General features: G+C 36.3%; 1 protein-coding gene across 1 annotated transcript in view; it reads right to left on the bottom strand.

The window, feature by feature from the left end:
• LOC145770943 (SH3 and multiple ankyrin repeat domains protein 2-like) overlaps window positions 1–16,663 on the bottom strand; it is a 40,679-nt gene that overhangs the window by 20,799 nt on the left and 3,217 nt on the right. Inside the window, exons 7-11 of the mRNA XM_082582684.1 lie at window positions 6,906–7,042; window positions 6,098–6,273; window positions 4,851–5,018; window positions 4,456–4,605; window positions 3,472–3,541 (exon numbers count right to left, since the gene is read on the bottom strand). Of these exons, the coding sequence (XP_082438810.1) occupies window positions 3,472–3,541; window positions 4,456–4,605; window positions 4,851–5,018; window positions 6,098–6,273; window positions 6,906–7,042 (701 nt within the window). The remainder of the gene's footprint in view (window positions 1–3,471; window positions 3,542–4,455; window positions 4,606–4,850; window positions 5,019–6,097; window positions 6,274–6,905; window positions 7,043–16,663) is intronic.

Below are 16,663 nucleotides of genomic sequence, written 5' to 3'. Positions count from 1 at the left end.
TTGCAATATTTCGTATCTACATCTTCTTTCAGTGATTTGCTTGTAAAAGCTGAAAGTATAAATCAGTGTTTATTGGCAGCAGTAGGATTGACAGAGGGGTCCAGGGAGTGCTTTTAGACCCGGGCAGGGATAATTTTAAGGCCCCGGAACCTTTTCATGTGGTCTAGAGACATGATGAAACTACAACGTATTCTTTGGATGCAGTTTTTTTCCTATGAATGTCTTGATTTGCTGCCAAAGGATCTCATTGGCATCGGACACAAAATAACCTCTCAACGGCCCTGATTGGCAGTGCTGTGAAAAGCTTTCCTAGTCCGAGGAAATATATTCTTAAAACCAGTTTTAAATCATCTTTTGTCATTTAAGTGTTTTTACAATGACTTTTTTGCAGGAAATAGTCTAAATAGGAAATCAGAAAATCAAACTACCATTTAAGTGAGTCATAGTGAGTTAATTTTTAGTCCTGTTAATTTTTATTTTCATCTTTTAAAGTTGTAGCAAATTTAAAATACTGTTTTATCACATATAAAAAAGTGACTCGGTTGGTATTTGAACCAATGGCGTGTTGAGAGACAAACATAGCAAGCTCGCTTCACTCTCTGATATTCAAGTTGATCAAAATTGTGTTTCCATGATTTGTGGTGAATTTAGCCTATGTTGCGCCACTTAGCAGATTCCAATTTGGTGAGACAAAGAAATAAAACAGCGAATTCTCTGCACAAAAACTATATTGCCGCAGTGAAAGTTTAATAAATTCAAATTTTTTAATAATCATATTTAAACAATTTTTGAATGTAATTTTAGGTCGTTTATTATGTCTCAAGTTTTAACAACAAATAAACTAGAAATAGATTATGTACCACAACGTATTAGTGACGTAGTGGGATTGCGCAAATATTTTTCATGATGCTTCATTTTGTGGTTTTGTTTTATAACAAACAAACGTTTGTTCATTGGTTTAAGTGTTGCTGCCAGATGGCGTCAGGCACTTATTCGTCACAAAAAAACGAACAGCAAAACAAACAAAAAACACTTGAAAAAGGCAATCCAGAATCTTTAATAACGTTAACAAATAGCAACACATTAAAACATTAAGGCAACCGGGCAACAAATGACGATGTTCTCTTCATTTCAGCGTCCGATGTAATTACGTTGAGGTTGAAATGATGTGAAAGCAGCAACTTTATTTGCTGAATGCAGGCAAACCTCTAATAATTAGCCTACTTAAAATTACTTGATTTGGTTTCACTTTAGAAACTCAGATATCAAAATGCGATCGAGAACGCTTAAATATTTACAGTAGCAGTAGGCTAATAACAAGTTAACAACATATCAACACAAACTATGTTGAAAAAGATCTAAACCACGCCTGCGACTTGAGTGTCTTAGATTATATATAGCACATGCTGATTACTTAATTCTATTCTAGATAGAATCTAAATCTTTCCTTCGACAAAAACTTATTTCGAACAGTCTCAACCCCAGATGACGTATTAGCTGCCGTAGAGTTTGAGCTGAAGGACTGATGCGGTCTCCGCTGCTTGGACCATTCAGAATCAAAGCAAACGAGTTCGCAGTATAGTGTAAGGCAGTGGTTCCCAACTCGTTTTTAAGGCGACCCATTTTTAAAAAAAATTCAGTTTGGTAAAATCTTGCGACCCAAGCAAATTGTCGTAATATTTTAAAAGTCATAGAAGACTGTGTTGCAAACAAACAGCACTACAAAAGCAGTAACTTTTTTCAAAAATAATATGTTTATCAAATCACTAATGAGATAGCTGTACTGGCTTGCTGTCAGTGAGTTTTTGAAATCGAGGCGTTATTTTGCTTAGGCATAGCTGCATATCGGTTTTAACTTCCAGCCGGTTTCGCTCTTTAGTTTTCAATACACACTTGGAGCTAAATCCAGTCTCACAAAACCAAGTTGTTACAAATGGAATCTGTTTTAGAATCACTAACTAAATTTGAAACTGTGGGATACACTTTGTACATGGAAGCCCAAAAGTGGATGTTTGCAGAATCTTTGGGGTATTTGTCTTTGAAGGACGCAAAAGAAATACGATTTGCTGCTTCTGTCGTTATGTCCATAAACTGTTCTGCAACATAGATGGGAAGATGAGGCAGATTTTTTCCAACAAATGAAACAATTATCTAATCATTTTGGCTATTAAGTGTTAGAGATTCTCCATAGTAGTGCACCAACTTTTTGGCAAACTGTTCCAGATGTCCAATTATGGTTTGCTTAATATCAACTTCCTTGCCACAAATAGGCCTATATTGCGTTAGCTGAGGAAATATATCGTACTCATCTCTGGTGACATAACTTTTCTAGAATATGAGTTTTTTGTAGTAAGCAGAAACTTTTGCGGCGCGATCAATCACCGTAAAATTGTTGTCTTGCATATATAAATTTAGAGAATTCAAAGAGTCAAATATATCGGCAAGGTAAGCAACTTTTACGTTGAAATCTTCTTGCAAAAACTTCTCGACTAATCTCACAAGTTCTGTTGCCTCAGGAAGATGGCAATCTCTTCCCGCAAATTACAAACTCGCTTCAGGATACGATCTCGTGACAACCATCGCACTTCTATGTGCAGCAGGAATGCTTGATAATAATCAGAATCCATGTCAGAGCACGAAGACGAAAACAAACGCCGATTTAGTGGCGTTGCTTTGATGAAGTTTACACACTTCACAACATCATTCAACACTTCGTGCCGCTCTTGAGACAGCTATTTTGCAGCAAAGGCCTCTCTGTGGAGAAAGCAATGAGTCCATACAGCACTTGGGGCTTTGTCTTTGATGCGTTTTACCATGTTTTACCACATCAGACTATGTGTGGCCCAACGTGCGGAAAAATTTGTCATGGTTTGTCCTACATGGTGTTTGTGACATAGTGCACGTTACAATGTATATCCCGTAATTTTGGCAAGTTAATTTATGTTTGAGACTGAAATTTTGTTGGGTTTACATTTAATAATAATATTAACAATAATAAAAACGAAAACTGTTAAAACTTCTTACACTACGATCATGCTACAAAGCTTTCCGATGTCTCGACATGAAACGCTTCATGACTTGTGTTTATATTTTCCAGTTTTGTGATCGATCTCTTCACGTTTTAAAATTTTTTTATTGTTATTTTTTCGCCAAGATACAATATGCCTGAAAAACAAGCGACCCAAAAAAATAACCAAGCGACCCATGTGTTGGGAACCACTGGTGTAAGGGATTCAGTATTTTCTAAAGAATCAAGAAAAAAGGAATAAAAAAGACGAATAGACCGTCTCAAAGTGGGCACGGTTTAGGTTGGAGAGTGTGTGGAACCGGTGCTCCCAGGATGGTTTTGTTGTAAAAGAGTATTTTTTCAATTGGGGCACGTTACTAAGTGCCTCTTTACAGATCGGACACGTGTCACGCAATCTAAAATTATCTGAAAAGGAAAAAGTTATCACTGAATGTGTTACTAACCCTGTTCGTTTAGATTGGGATAATCTTTGATGACAGTCGCCAGTCTGACGTTTCTTGCCAGAATAGCTACCTGCGATTAGAAAAGTCTCGGTGAATGAAATTAGCTGTTTGTTTATTTAGCTTTCATTTCCTTTTGAAAGAAGGTTAAGGACAAAACAACACATTACAGTAAGTGATGGTGGTCACGAGGTGGTAAGAATCAGTGAGGCAGATGAGGTCCAACCAGGGCCGGATTTAGCTGATGGGGGGCCCGGGGCACTTTTAGATCTGGGGGCCCCCCTGCAAAAAAATTTTTCGCGCCCACGGCGCGAAAATCCACCTCTACGTCTACAATAGCATTAATTCAGCACTGCACAGCAAATTGCAGAAACTTTAAAGACTAAAAGGAAAAAAATAACACAAAATCACATGTTTTCCACGTAGGGGGCCCTTCAAAAGTCGGGGGGCCCGGGGCACCTGCCCCCTCTAAATCCGGGCCTGGGTCCAACATGATCATGGGTCCAACTTGCCGAAACAAGTGTTTCGACCCACTTTTCTTTCATAGTCAACTGCCAATATTCATGGAGTTATGTTTATCACTCATTGCAAAAAAATACATCGCAGCAAATCTAAGCATGGTAGATCTAATAGTCATCTCACTAGCCGACGGATGAAAAGTGTTGTTAAGGAAAACTTTAGGCTACAGCTTTTTTAAGGTGGTTACCTGAGAAACAGTTTCTCCGCACTTTCACCTCACAAAGCTGGGAAAACGTCGTCTTACAAAAGTTATATTTTTACAATAAATAACGCCCGAATTTAGCAAGTTTACAAGATGTAAAACTGTAAAGCAATCACAGACAATTTAATTGTTGCATGATTTCAGTAATTTCATTGAACATTGTAAATACTAATATAAAACTAAGCATTAAGTATTTCAACCTGAAAAGCATCTTGATGAGAATAGTTTTTCGTTTCTGTTTCAATTCCATGCTTTAGTAAAGTCACCAAGCATCTTTCCTGATTGTATATCGCACACACATGCAAAGCAGTGTTGCCACTCTCGTTTTGAGAATTCATAACCATTTTGTCGATGTTCGTTGACACCAAAAGCTCCAATATGACTTTGAGGTGGGATAAGCGACCATAACGACATACCTAAAAGTTTAATAAACTGTGAGTTAAAACTAGATTGTTATAACAAAGTAATAACAACTACCCCAAACACTTATTTACAGCTTAGCACCACTGGATATACTAGAAGTCAAAACTTTTTTTTGCAAGTGTTGAAAACGTATGCTCCTAACTGTCAACAGTCTGGCAACTTCAAGCCTTTTGTATTAGATTTTTATAATAATGCAGTTATTTAGCTTCCAGAGAGTTGATAGTGATAGCTAGGTTACCTGATGCAACATTGTCCAGTTTTGGGAGTTGGTACAATCTAACCTAGCGCCTGCTTGAATCAAAGGGTTAATGCAACCAAGCCCTTCGTCCGATAGACAACAATGATACAAAGGTGTCAAACCGCTGCTGTCAAAAACATCTGCCAGTGCTCCAAGGTCAAGCAGTGTCTGGAAAAATAAACTTTTAATCTTATAGCAATAACGAAACAAGGCAACATGAGAACATAGAAATTCAGATGTTAAGTTACCGCAAGCCACATAGCTGTATGATGACTAGGGCAAGTTTTTATCGACCTAATAATTCAAAGAAATCGACTTTAAAATTCACAAAAATGGACCTTATTGACCTAACGAAAATTTGGCTGAATGAATCATTGTTTCTCCATTTTACATTTAAAATAAGGCTTTATCAATACAAAAAGAAATTTAAACCAACAAAAAACATTAAAATCTGCAGCAAAATATATTAGACCCATCTGTAGCCTATAAGCAGGCAACTAAATCTACAACGAACATCACGTCCACCAAGACAAGAGTTGAAATGTGACATCTTGTTAAGTTCAACAGGCTATAGCCCTAGAAAGGGCCGTAGGAATTTCTCCCTAGAGCAGCTTTTCGCTATATATATTTCATAATCACGAAATAAATCAAGAGCTATTGTCGAAGGGGTGCCACTGTGCAATCCACGGCGCACCTTTCAGTGTCTTGCCATAGACACAGCCACATGCTCTTGAGCGGTGTCGAACCTGCGCTTGATTAACTTTCTGGTTTTTCAATGATCATTATTTTAGAAATGTCATTGCTTTGCCGTGTTTTTAACGTAAAGATGCTAAACGAAGCAAAAATTTAGATTAATGAACAAGAATTTGAGTATAAGTTGTTCTCGTTTTTATCTCAAGCATTCGGACTGGACGTGTCAATTACATAAAATTGACTGTACTGACCTAAAATTAAAAAATTGACCAAACAATAAGAGATTGATTCTTTATTGACTTACCGCATTAAGATTTTGAAACCTACTCCTTGTGTCCAGAACTCTTATTTAAAACCATACTGCAATAAGTTACTAAAAAGAACTTGACTTTACTTGCCTTAATGATCACAGTTTGTACAAGGTGTTATTTTTTGTTTTATAGGTTTAAACGAAACAAAAAATTATTCGTCAATAGACAAACTGAAACTCGATGCAAGCATAACATAAGATAACGTAGCCAAATACCTACAGCTTTAAACTATTGGCAAATTACCTTCAAAGCGCAGACGTTGTGTGTCTTCACTGCGACGTGCAAAGGAGTAATACCCTGCTGGTTGCGGAAGTCCATGTGTGCACCACCTGCTACCAATGCAGTTATGATGGGTGACGAGGAACACACCCCCATCTGCTCTGTATTGTCATTTTCCACAGCTAGGGTCAACGGGGTTTCTGAAAAGCATGTGACTTTGTTCAAAATCAAAGGCAAACAGGTTATCAACACACAATATACAAAGTCCTGTCCCTGACAAAGTGTATGTTGTGTACTCTCGTAAAAGCAAAGCCCTCATAACGCTTGCCTATTGCCGCTTCCATCTTTTTCCTGACACTTGCTGTTTTGTATTTATTGCAACTGTTTGCTTATAAAATTCAGAAATAGCAATGAATTTAAACTGAACCGAGCATGCCAAAGCAGGTTGGATCTTCATCAGGATCTTTTTTAGTTTCCAGTTAGAAAATTCATTTGTGGTATCTGGAACTTACCGTTCCGTGTAGAAATTACACGGTGTGTGTTGATACCTATGTGTTGGCACTGGTCAAGCGGTCATACCAACGTGAGTGAATGTGCAACAATGTTGAATCACATCATGCATTTTGCAAGAAATACATTTTTTCAACATTGTCACGAAGCTCGCTTATGTTGGTGAAATTAATTCAGCGCGACAACTGCGACAACAAAAAATGTTTTGATCATAATTAAATAGTTTTATACATTAATATAATGCTCAATTACGTTCTTCAAAATATAAGTTAAAATAACTGCAAGGTAAAAACATGTATATAATAAAAAAATACACAAACACCTCCTGATGAAGATTCGCAAAAATTAAGTTCCACTCCTTTCCTAATGAGGATATTTATCTTTTCCACATTGTGTTGGCGGACAAATCGCATCAAATCCTTCTTCTTTGTTGAGCCTTGCATCTCGTAGAGAGATAACCTTGAAGTTTAGTAATAAGTAGGGCAACCAAATTTTTGACCTAAAAACTTAAAATTTTGACTTTATAATTTACAAATTTTGACCTAATTTTGACCAATAACTTTCTGCGTTTGCAACCCAAATGCGAAATACAAAGCATGTTAGAAATCAAACCGTAAGGTAAGAATATCTTCTTTTTCTAATAAAATAAAAGAAAAATGTGGAAGACTCAATGACACCACAGCTAACGAACATGTAGGCCTAACGAAAATCACTCGAAAAACTGCAAAAGATAAATATGGAGTGTCTTTAAATATCCCGAAATTACTGAGGGGTTTCTGCAGTATTATACTTCAACATCAAGTAATGTTTCACATTATCGCCTTTGAAATTCCTGTCTCTCGTCAAATTTTTTTCTAAAATGGACAAACTTCTCACTACTGATACAGAAGTTGCTTGGGAGTTCCTCAGCAGGCTATATAAATGTGGTGAAATATCATCTCGTCCCATTTTCCAATTTGGCAAGGCGAAACAAGACTTTTACCACAGAAATTGCAACAAATGGATTATTACGTCAGAATAGCAACATAAATTGCAACAAAAAATCAGTATCTGTGTAGCTTTAATAAAATATCAATAGAGAGAAGAAAAACTACGTTAAAAGAAAATTTTGACCTAACCAAAAAATTTGACTTTTTTTTGACTTAATAACTTTGAAACCTCTCTTCATGTCAGCCTGAAATTTAGTTTCTGGACGTTTTATAAACTTTGAACAAGGCAGAAAAATTTTGACTTTATTGACTTTTGGTTGCCCTAGTAATAAGCTATTTTTATCAAAACCCCAACAACACTGCAACAAAACCTGTTGATAACAATGGATGTTTGCATTTTGGTCTTTTGAAGTGCATATACAGTTTGGCGCTTATATTCACGGGGAAGGGAGAAGATATTCCCCCTTTCAGCTGACAAATCTCTTGTGATTATTGTTAAGTAAGCTACTGGCAAAGTGGTACGTAAATACTGTAATATAGTGTAGGCTAAATCTCGCATACTAGGTACATGGTTGCAGTCTATGCTCTACACGGGCAGAAAAAATAACTTTTCAAAACAAGCAAAGAATACTAATGTCTGGCAAAATAGAGAAAAAAGAGCACTATCAAGGAAACAAACATGAAATATCCATCACTTCTATTCCGTAGTCCTTTACTCGTGAGTCGTGCCATTCTCTGTAGCTGGCAAGTCCATGGTGTTGTAGTTTATCTACTGTTTTGTTTAATCATAAGCACTGATCAATACCTACTTTACGTACATTGAACACAAAAAGAACAAAACAACCCGGTCTTTAAGCGGTTGGATTGAGAAAGTCTCAATTGGAACTGTATTCACACAATCTCGCATACTTGCCGAATGACGTTAGCAACAAATATTTTCTTTTTAGCAAAAAGTGCCGCTTGTTTCGGAAATATTTTTTAAGAAACTGATAATTATGCAAAACATACAATTGGTTCGAGGAACACAGCGGTAAATTCACCAGTGTTGTCAGCCAACATAGTGAAACAGTTAGGCTGCTCAAGTATTCTTGTTTGGTAAAAAACAATTACATGACACTGTCAGCAAGCAAAGAACAGTTTACATGTACCAACTCAACATTAGGTGCGTCATGTATGTTGCAATAAATACTCTATTTCACAACTAATTTACCGATTTACTTTCCACTAATACACTGTAAAGCTACATCTTGAACCCAACACTTCATCAGGCTGTTTTTAGACATTCCTGAAAAGCAATAAACTGGTGCAGCACAATATTGTTCAGCTACAGCATATATACATGTCGTTAGTTCATGTCAACTTGTCATTTACCTCAAGCAAAAATACGAACCTTCTTTTAAGAAATAAAACACCAATCTATAGTTTTTTTCAGCTTTTTAAAGACATGACTTCACTTTTAGCGAACAAATACGGTTCACTTCAAATCAGTTTCGGCTGCTTTATGGAATGAGCTACATTTTTTGACCTGTTTGTTTGCTTATGTTAAAAAGGTTTGTCGTTAGCCTACTTTGACTGACGCAAGCTTTTGTTCCGCGCTAACATAGCTACCTGCAATAGCGATGGGTTACGTCACTTCAATTGCCTTCATATCAAAAAAGCACATGAAAAAGTGCAAAGTTCACTTAAAGGTCATTGGGATCAACACACGTTTTGAAAGTGTTTTATAAAAAAAACAAAATACTCGTAACCAAAATTGTTCAAGTGTATGACTTTAAAACGCGCATATATTTTGTAAGTGTTCGTTCTACCGAAGATTTTTGAAGAAAAATGTTTTAATTTAATCAAAGTCGTATCAAACACTTTTGGAATACAGGAAAGCAGCTCGCTGAAAGGAATGATAACTTTATATACAGTAACTAATCAGACAAGAGACAATAACTCATGTGTGCATGCCACGAAGTACGAGCCCAAGCTTTCAAACACAAGTCTATTACTTTTACTTCATTCGAAGAATGAGTGGTTCTTGACACCGCATTGACCGGTTGTTTGAAAAGCAAAATTTGGTCTGCAAGTGCCACCACAAACAAATCACTTAACGCTGCATGAATTTAACGTTATTATGGATTGATCTGATGTAACTGTCAAGTCGTTTGTGTCAAGATTCCGATGCATTTTTACGAGCTGTGCCAGCTTTGACGCAACCTTCATGCTTCCACTTCCTCCTTTGAGCAAATCAAATAACATTGCCTACAAGCTCCAATAACTTTGAAATTGAAATGCATTGTGCTTGATAAATGTCATGGTTTTGCATTGATGCTCCATATTACTGCAGGCTGCATCGATCTATAGGAGGTAAGAACGTATCCAACCTGCGGTATGCAGATGACACTGTCTTGTTGGCTGGATTAACCGAAGTTCTCCAAAAAAATTTTAGAAAAAGTAAACAATATTGGAAAGGAATGAACATGAAAATTAACACAAAAAAGACGAAAAAACAACTTTGTGAAAATGAAAAGGACATTAAGAACAAGTAAAATTAACATCAGCACTTGATATTAATGTGCGTCCACTAGTCCAGATATAGAATTATGAAATGCTATATCTGGACTGCGTTACTTTACAATGCAGAAACATGGACACTGCCATCACAAATGGTAAAATGACTATAGACTCATTTGAAATGTGGGTTTATAGAAAAATGCTTAAAATTTCATGGAAGGATAAAAGCACAAACGAAAATGTACTATTTTAAATGCAAACCAACATGGAGGTTTTAGAAACAATTAAAATAAGAAAATTATGGTCATATGGTTCGCAAAAGTTCTATTCAAAGACAACTACTCGAAGGGAAAACGAATAGAAAACGAACTGGGGGCATACCACCAAGAATTTAGACTAATGATATTAAAGACTGGTCAGGACTTGATTACAAAACTGCAAAACAAAGATTTCACAACAGAGAAACTTGGCACTTCATTGCCTCCAACTCTCGACGAGAGGAAGGATCTTAATGATGATGATGATGATTACTGCAAGCTGCATCGATCTATAGGCTACAATATAAGATTTTAGTTTTTGGCATCTTCCGCAAGATTAGCAGTCACAAACATCCACGTACAAACTTAAAATACTTGGATGGAACAGCAGAGAAATCACATTTTCTAGCGTTATAAGTCGGACACAACGTTCACTTCACACAAATAAGCTAACTCAAAAATACTTTACGCTGAATGCTCAACTATTGTAGTTTTTACTTTATTGCGTCTCGAGCCCAGTTGTGCATCTTTTGCATCAAAACACCGCAATAAAGTTTGACAAAAAATGTTCGATTCAGACATGTTAAGGACAAACTCGACTACCAGAAAGTCAGAATTATTATCAGTTTACTGCGCTGGGGTGGAAATAACAACCCAATGACTGGTTTATATGCAACTGGAATAATCTAGCACTCTTTATCCTCTAAAGTTTCTTTGAGAGCTTAATCCTAGCTATTTTGCGTACATGTAGATTGTAGAGGGCTTGGACTACTGACGCAGGCCTGGTCACTGAGATTGACAAAGTAAAAATTCCACCAGTTGAAATGTTGTTGCAGTAGAATTGTTCCATCCACTAGGTGCCACTGAATGGAGAGCAGTCCTAAAATGCGTTGCTCAAGCGCTCATCTCGAGAGTCGAATCAGCGCTGCTTAATCTTGCAAGTTCATATTTCCACAAACCCGATGCTTAACTAACTGAGGTATTGCGGCGGGCAAATTGAAAGCGTAGTTCTGTAGTAATGACATACACAGGTCTTGTAACGTAAGATTGAGAGAACTTGTAACAGCGGGTTCGACTGACTTGAAACTTGTTTACGCAGTACACAAAACTGACTGATTGCATGCGATAAACGGTATCACGACAATTCAAAGCAGATGATTCAAAGCCGATAATTCAAAGACGAAATTTTAAGGCAGGGATCTCTGAATGAAAGATCTCTGTTCTTCAGAGATCCCGAGGTTATGGTTAGGGTTATTGTCTTTATCGTAAATAATTTACCGGCTTTGAATTGACCGCTTTGAATTATCGGCTTTGAATTGACGCATAACTGTGATAAATACAACGCTTCAAAAAAGAAGAAACCATCCACTGTCAATGTTCCTGTAGTTGACAATTGTACATTTTAAAGGCTACCAGTACGCAGAAGCAGAAAGGTTAAGCAGAACTTTCCCTCTCTGTTTGAAAGTGGCTTTTTATTTATGCTTACTTTGGTGTTTTTCCAAAATATAATTTTTTTATAAAGTTTAAACTAAATTATTTTCAAACATAACATTTTTAAAAATTGACTAAATTTATCAGAGTTGTTCGTAACAAAAATGGTCAGCAAGGTTATTCGGTGCTGCCAGTCCTTTCTGCATTAGGCTACATACGTGTTCCTTTGTGTAAAATAATTCGATTTTTTTCTCGTGCTGGAAGGGCAAATAAAAAACATTTTTCTCTCTATAATCATCTGTTGTCTATAAAATTCTAGTGAAATAGACCAAAAACGCATTTAAATATAAAAAAACAAAAAACTTTCTTGCAGCTTAGAAGCACAAACGTTTTTAAAGATGTATGGACTCCCATCAAAATGTATTTCATATTCCTCTGTATGCTACTCAGCATGGAAAAACTAACTTAATTATCCGATAGATCCGACCCGATAGCTCAGTTGGTTAGCGCTTGATTTCTGGAACGAAGAAGCTTCAAGATCAAGCGGTGCTGGTTCGACTCTCGGGGTGTGCGTTTGAGCAATGCACGTGTTAAGGACAGCTCTGGCATCTAATGGTTGGAATAGTTCCTAGCAACAAGACTTCAACAATCGGAAACTTCGCTCTGTCAATCTCGATGAACGGGCCTGCGTCAGTGGTTCAAAGCCTCTACAAGTATGCGAAACTGCCAGGATTAAGCTCTGGAAGAAGCTTTCCCAGTACGAGGATAAAGATTCAATCAATCAATAACTTTCACTACTTGATTTCAATACTTAATTGTTACGTTTACGGTCGTATGTAAAATTATCATGTACGGAAGACAAAATTACTACAGTATTATGATAATGAGCCCAAAATTTGAAAGAATAAGTTTCAAAACTTTGTGGCTTTGTAAAAATCATAGATTAGCTATCAATTAAAACCGTGTTAGGTTTACTAACCTGAGCAGCCAAATTTGTACTTTTCACCTTTTTAAACCTGGTTTTGAGTCCAAGTCAAGCGATAACGAAGACTTGGAACTTTGCTGATTGCGTTCAGTTTTAAGTAGTATTAATAGTTTAAGAAGCAAAAGCAGAAAATATCACCTGGTAAACATGACTACAGAATGCAGAATATACATCACAAATAAAAGCGCTCCGTTTCGAAAAAACGATGCTTGCTATAGAGAAAAAGGAATAAATCGTAGCATTAGTCTCGAAAACCTTTTGTTGGTATCGAGAACCTTTCGAAAAGCAGTAGGCTACACAAAGTGTTCACAAAATGTTTAAAATTTGACCTAACGGGGTCAACAAGACCTTTACAGTGTCATTCCGTAGAACCCTTTGAATTGTTACTGTTTTCATTACTCTGAATCGACACGAAACTCCAAGAAAACTGGCCTGCCTTAGGTGTCAAAGAACAGCAACAAACATAATCGTATGAATGACAAACAAATGTTAGCGCTATCACGACTTGATTGGTAAGGAACTAATTTAAGTTGAGACGGAGGGCATCTCATCTGCCAGCTGTACACGACCATTTCGTATAATAGTTTATGACAATTAATCAACATCGGAAAACATTGTTTGTAGGCCTACACAAAAGATTGAGTAAGTGCCTCATTAGCTATTGTCCATTTCAACAATCCGGTCATAAAACAATTAACATCTAACTTGCTGTCCACTTATTACTTTTAGGCCATTGTTTTACAGTAGCCTACTGAAGCAGAATACAACCAACGTCTAAACCTTAAAGTTAATGAAGGTATATTGCATTCTTCTTCACTTGCCTGGCATGCCTCAACCTCATATCTATGGCCTCATACAAACGTGTGGTACAAGTTTTTTTTTTATATTAAATATGGAATTGTTTCTGACTTACTATCTTCCTCTTCACATAACATGGTCTAAAGCCCTGAAATGAAAGTTTTAAACAAAAACAGCGAAGGTCTACACCAGAATAAATTGATTTGAATAAGCCTATGAGACATCATATTAAACGCGGTTTTAGTTAAAGCACTTTGACTGGCTTCAAAAAAATTTTATAAATGTTTTTTAATATTACTTATCTGTTTTACTTATCAAAATGCAATTTGATTGGTTATCGCCTCTCCTCAATTTTACAAAGAAAAATTTGATTTTGCATAGTAGGCTAGCCTAAATGAAACTGTTATCCATGGCAAGCAAAACTAAGAGCGAGGTAACCGGAAAAGTCATTTTTTCTTAAGTTTGCAATGTCATAGTTTTCATACCATATAGCATTATGTAACTGTTTTTTAAGAAAATGTGCAGTGATAAAGATTGCTTAGAATTAAATATGCAAGGACCCTTTTAAAGGATCACACCTGTAGCCTTCAACATTTATAAAAGTAAGCTTTAGTGCTTAAATTTAGTTGTTTTTTTTAAGTGTAATGCAATCATGGACCCTAAAACATTTCAGGGACCTGTTCAGTTGGGAATGAATCCCCTGGTCTGCACCAAGAGAATGGAACGCTTTAGAATTAAAGTTTGTTCAGTTGTGTGTTTAACTATTGCAGAGAAACTTAAGAAAAGTATTCTTTGTTGCAATTAATTTTTTCAACCCTTCAATTTCCTAATTTATTTGCCTTTTTACAATAGCCAGCAGTACCATTTTGTTTCCTATTTTCTGAATGCTCTATCTGGGAATCTCTATTTCTCACAAAACAGTTTCCGAAAATGTTAACAGTAGTTTAACCAGCTTCCTTCAATAAGCATGCAAAAATCCCACAAATGTCTAAACTAGATTTGAAGACGCATGTCTTGTTGTAAAGTCATCTAATGGTAACAACCAGGAAAACTAATCAGACAAAACAAACTATTAAGCAAAGGCTGCCTTGCTTCAAAGCTGTGAGGAAAACGCAGGGCTACTTTCTCACTTCTCGCAATTTTCTCTGATCACATGTTGCAAGTCACAATTAAAAGCCGTTTTTCTCCAAGATGTGTTCGCTCAGGAAAGTTGCAAGGTAATGCGAAAACGACGTCAAAAGACATTAAACAATGTAAAATTAAGTGTTTAGTCTTGTCTTTATATTGTCACTGTCAGCATCAACCTTCAAATTGTTTTGCATACGCATTTTAAACGTTGGTAGTCATGTGAACAATGTAGAGAATTCAACAGCGTGATTACGTGCTAAACTGAAACAGCTGTAGCTTACCTGTGCCTTACAAATTATACTAATCAGTTAACTTGAATTCAATCAAAAGTTGGTCATTGCTTTTTTACAAATTTTTGGTTCTTTTGCATCAGATTTTTATAAGATGCTTATACTGATTACTTGATGGGACAAGCTTTTGCCACTGCGGTTTGATTCAATTGTGGTTTCGTTGGGGGGAAAATAAGCATAAAGCTTGGAGAAAATTCGAACTTGAGCAGGCGATTGCTACTTTACAAAAAATGTAATGTATTAAAAGCCATTTTTTTCTTGTCCGCAATAAAATGAGAAATCGTTTTGTATTTTTATTCAGCCCTGTCATCAATATGCTTGTTGTTTGAAACAAAGCATTTTAAAAGTTGATCAAAAGTTGAAACGTATCTGATTGAAAGCTACGTTTGGCAAACATAATAACACAACTTGAAGATCACGCAAGTCACGATCCAGATAAGGCTTGAAATTAAGGATTCTTATTGGTGTAATGTTAAAAACGTCCACTTCTAATATCGATTTTCGGTATTTTTGCAAAAGTAGTAAAGTTTGGTTGTTTCAAAAAGACAGAAAATAACAAATGAAAAATATTGCATAGCATGACATGCCCGCCACGATAGCTCAATTGCTTATCTCGTGGACGACGAAACTGCAAAATCAAGCGACTACTTATCTATTCAGCGGCAACTGGTGGATGAAATAATTCATAATCAGCAACACTTTCACAATCGGAAACTACACTCTGTCAATCTGGATGAGCGGTCCTATGCCGCCTTACGTTAGTTGTTCAAAACCTCTACCAGTATGCGAAACTGCCAGGATTAAGCTTTCTCACTCCGAGGATAATTATTCCCACAATATTTCCAGTCGTATCCAGTTGCAGGTTTTGTTTGTTACAATGAAGTTTCATACTTCTATGCTTCATCGTGTTGTTGAAGGCTGCAAGATAGTCGGTGTGTAGGGCTCATCTATGATCGCACGCGTGTCAGGCAAGAGAAAAACCATTAGATCTTGACATTAAGTAAGATTAGGAGTGCCTACGCAAGCTTGTCATGTTTTATTACTGGTGCAATAGTAACTCGGTACCTTGCCAAAACGATGTAGGCCTAGTACAAAAAATCAGGAACTAAACTTGAGTAATCAAGCATGTTATGAAGACAGCTTCTCTTGTGCTACTAAATTACCTGTGAATGGTTGTCTGGACCTGAACTGGTTTCACTGTTTTGTTCTAAATACTGTGTACTGTATAGTTCATTAACTTTGCTCACCTGAAAACCTATCAGATAACATTGGTGATGAATATATGTTTGTAAACAAAGTCAAAAAAGGAACATGTAGTCTACCCCTAAGAGTTTATTCAAAACTCCATCGAAGGTCAATAAGACATTTCAGACTGTGGACGATTCGATTATATTCAACCAATGATAATTATGAATAGATTGGTAAGTCAAGGCTTTGTGACCAAGTGCAACTCGGCACGATGTGTTGTTCACACGTCACTAGTCCCGAACTTCAAAGGGAAACACAAGTGACTGTTATAGAAAATATAACAACAAAATGTATTAATATAATAATAAAAAATATCTATTGTTGATATTAACACAAGTCTTGTAGAATGGAACAACAGACTTAGTCTTTTAATGGCCTAGCCTAAATATTTCAAAAAAAAATGAATTGTTCGCAAAAACTACTTGTTCTGTGTTTTTTTCTTTTGGATTTTATGACGCTTTATGCGTAGGCTACAGAGTTTTGTATGATTTGTCTCAATGTTGTTTCAAGTTCAC

Source organism: Aplidium turbinatum, chromosome 5, assembly GCF_918807975.1.
Source record: "Aplidium turbinatum chromosome 5, kaAplTurb1.1, whole genome shotgun sequence".
In the NCBI taxonomy this organism is placed as follows: domain Eukaryota; kingdom Metazoa; phylum Chordata; class Ascidiacea; order Aplousobranchia; family Polyclinidae; genus Aplidium; species Aplidium turbinatum.
This window is presented reverse-complemented; position numbering and strand designations above follow the sequence as displayed.